Source organism: Pundamilia nyererei, unplaced genomic scaffold (genome assembly GCF_000239375.1).
Source record: "Pundamilia nyererei isolate P.nyererei 1_Seehausen unplaced genomic scaffold, PunNye1.0 scaffold00256, whole genome shotgun sequence".
NCBI lineage: Eukaryota > Metazoa > Chordata > Actinopteri > Cichliformes > Cichlidae > Pundamilia > Pundamilia nyererei.
In genome coordinates, this window is record NW_005187657.1 from 349,429 (window position 1) to 351,320 (window position 1,892).

A 1,892-nucleotide genomic window follows, 5' to 3' on the forward strand; every position below is an offset into this window, starting at 1 on the left:
TGGACAACAGCATTGTATGATGACGTGTTAATAATCGTTGTTTGCCAGGAGCAAAAACAGATGAATCAGAACCTCTCGAGCCTTTACACACATGTTGCTGTTTGCATGAATGCAGACATAAGCCTTTGGAAACGTTTCCAGCATAGCATAGACATTACCGCCCGTTCCAACCCATCATTACCATCTGATGGGTTGAAACGGGCGGTTTGTGCTGCTCATGTCATGGTGTGACAATAATCTTTAGCCTTGATCTGTGAAGGAAACACGTTATTCTAATTACACATTTTCAACTCTTTATGGCACATGAATGTAGACATAACTAAGAAAAAAAATGTTTCAGACTTTACTTGAAACAACCACCAATCTGTTGAACTACGACCTCCACTGGTCCCTGGCTCACCTGCGTGCTGCTGTCACAAGAGGACTCCACCCACGACAAGACTGCTGTAACATCTGCCTCCAGCAGTACAAGAGGAGGCAGGACGCGTCTGAGGAGATCATTGTTTTCAGGTGACACACACGCATTATATATGTATACATATGTGTGTGTGTTTACATGGGAAACTCTTCCAGCTCCTTTACTTTTTGTATAATCATGTTTGCACTCCATGTTTCTTCTTTTGTTATTGCCAAAGTGTCATTAGCACGCATCATGACTGTAACTCAGTATTAGTTTATGAACATTGAATAACACATTAACAATGACAAACCAATGTTCTGTTAATCAGTCGTGACACCTTGTTTATACAATATTTACGACTTAAAAGGCTCACAGCTGATCATACCCAGGTCTTGGTACCAAGTAACAAACTGAATCATCTTTTTATAAACTTTATCTTGAATAACTATTTTCTGATCTGCTCTTATTTTCTGATCTGTATGACCTGTTACATGTCGTCTCATGTCTGTGTCCTATAATTTTAATGATCTCATCATTTTCCATATAATCAATAAGCCATTTGTGATTAAGATGCCATCATGGAGAGTTTTACCAACATGATAAGCTAGTGAACTAAGCAATCTTGTGCAAAATCTAAAGTTAAGCAATGTTGTCATTGAGCATCAGTGAAGTCTTGTAGGCAGTCATCGTCCGAGGATAATGGCCTGACCAAAACATCTGAAATGATTCAATTCAGGTTTATTAAATAACACAAATTTAAACAACAGTTTTGTCAAAGCGCATCAAACTGTAAGTTAAAGACTCGATTCTTTTAGAGAAAAAGCCCAACAATCAGACAGTTTGCTGTGAGCAACACGTGGAGACAGCGGGAAGGAAAAACTCCCTTTTAACAGGAAGAAACCTGCAGCAGAACCAGGCTCAGGGAGGGGCGGGGCCATCTGCTGCGACCGGTTAGTGATGATGGGAGGGAGAAGGAAAACCAAATAAGTTGAGGAGAAAACAGTCAGTGATCTTCATTAACAGCCAGTCAGTCAGAATGACCTGCTCTGGGAGTGCCTTAATGCACACAGCAGCAATAATGTCTGAAAGACCTCAATGCAAACCACGTAATGCTAAAGCCCAGCAGAGGCCCTATCAGACAAAAAGCAGACCCGGTCTACTGATTGAATTTTACACCGCCCCATCCAGATTATGCCAGAAGTTTTGGTTATGGCTCATTATTAGAACCCTTGGCCCACAGCTCACAGATCCCTTCACTAGGCTTCCTTAGATGGAACTTGTTGCTAAAAGCAAAACAATCCATCGACATTAAAATGACTGTTTATGAATGTCTGTCTCTCCAGCTGTGGTCACCTGTACCACCTGCAGTGCCTGCAGCAAAAGGATTGTGTGTGGGGCTGTGCTTCAGAGCTGCAGCGGCAGTGGAGGTGCTACAAGTGTTCGGCCATCCACGGAGGAAGAGTCGGGCCTTCCACTGAACCAAAGAGAGGCC

At 42.3% G+C, this 1,892-nt stretch overlaps 1 protein-coding gene across 1 annotated transcript in view; it reads left to right on the top strand.

The window, feature by feature from the left end:
• vps8 (VPS8 subunit of CORVET complex) overlaps nucleotides 1-1,892 on the top strand; it is an 83,384-nt gene that overhangs the window by 76,731 nt on the left and 4,761 nt on the right. Inside the window, exons 41-42 of the mRNA XM_005749863.1 lie at nucleotides 341-510; nucleotides 1,744-1,889. Coding sequence (XP_005749920.1) covers nucleotides 341-510; nucleotides 1,744-1,889 — 316 coding nt within the window. The remainder of the gene's footprint in view (nucleotides 1-340; nucleotides 511-1,743; nucleotides 1,890-1,892) is intronic.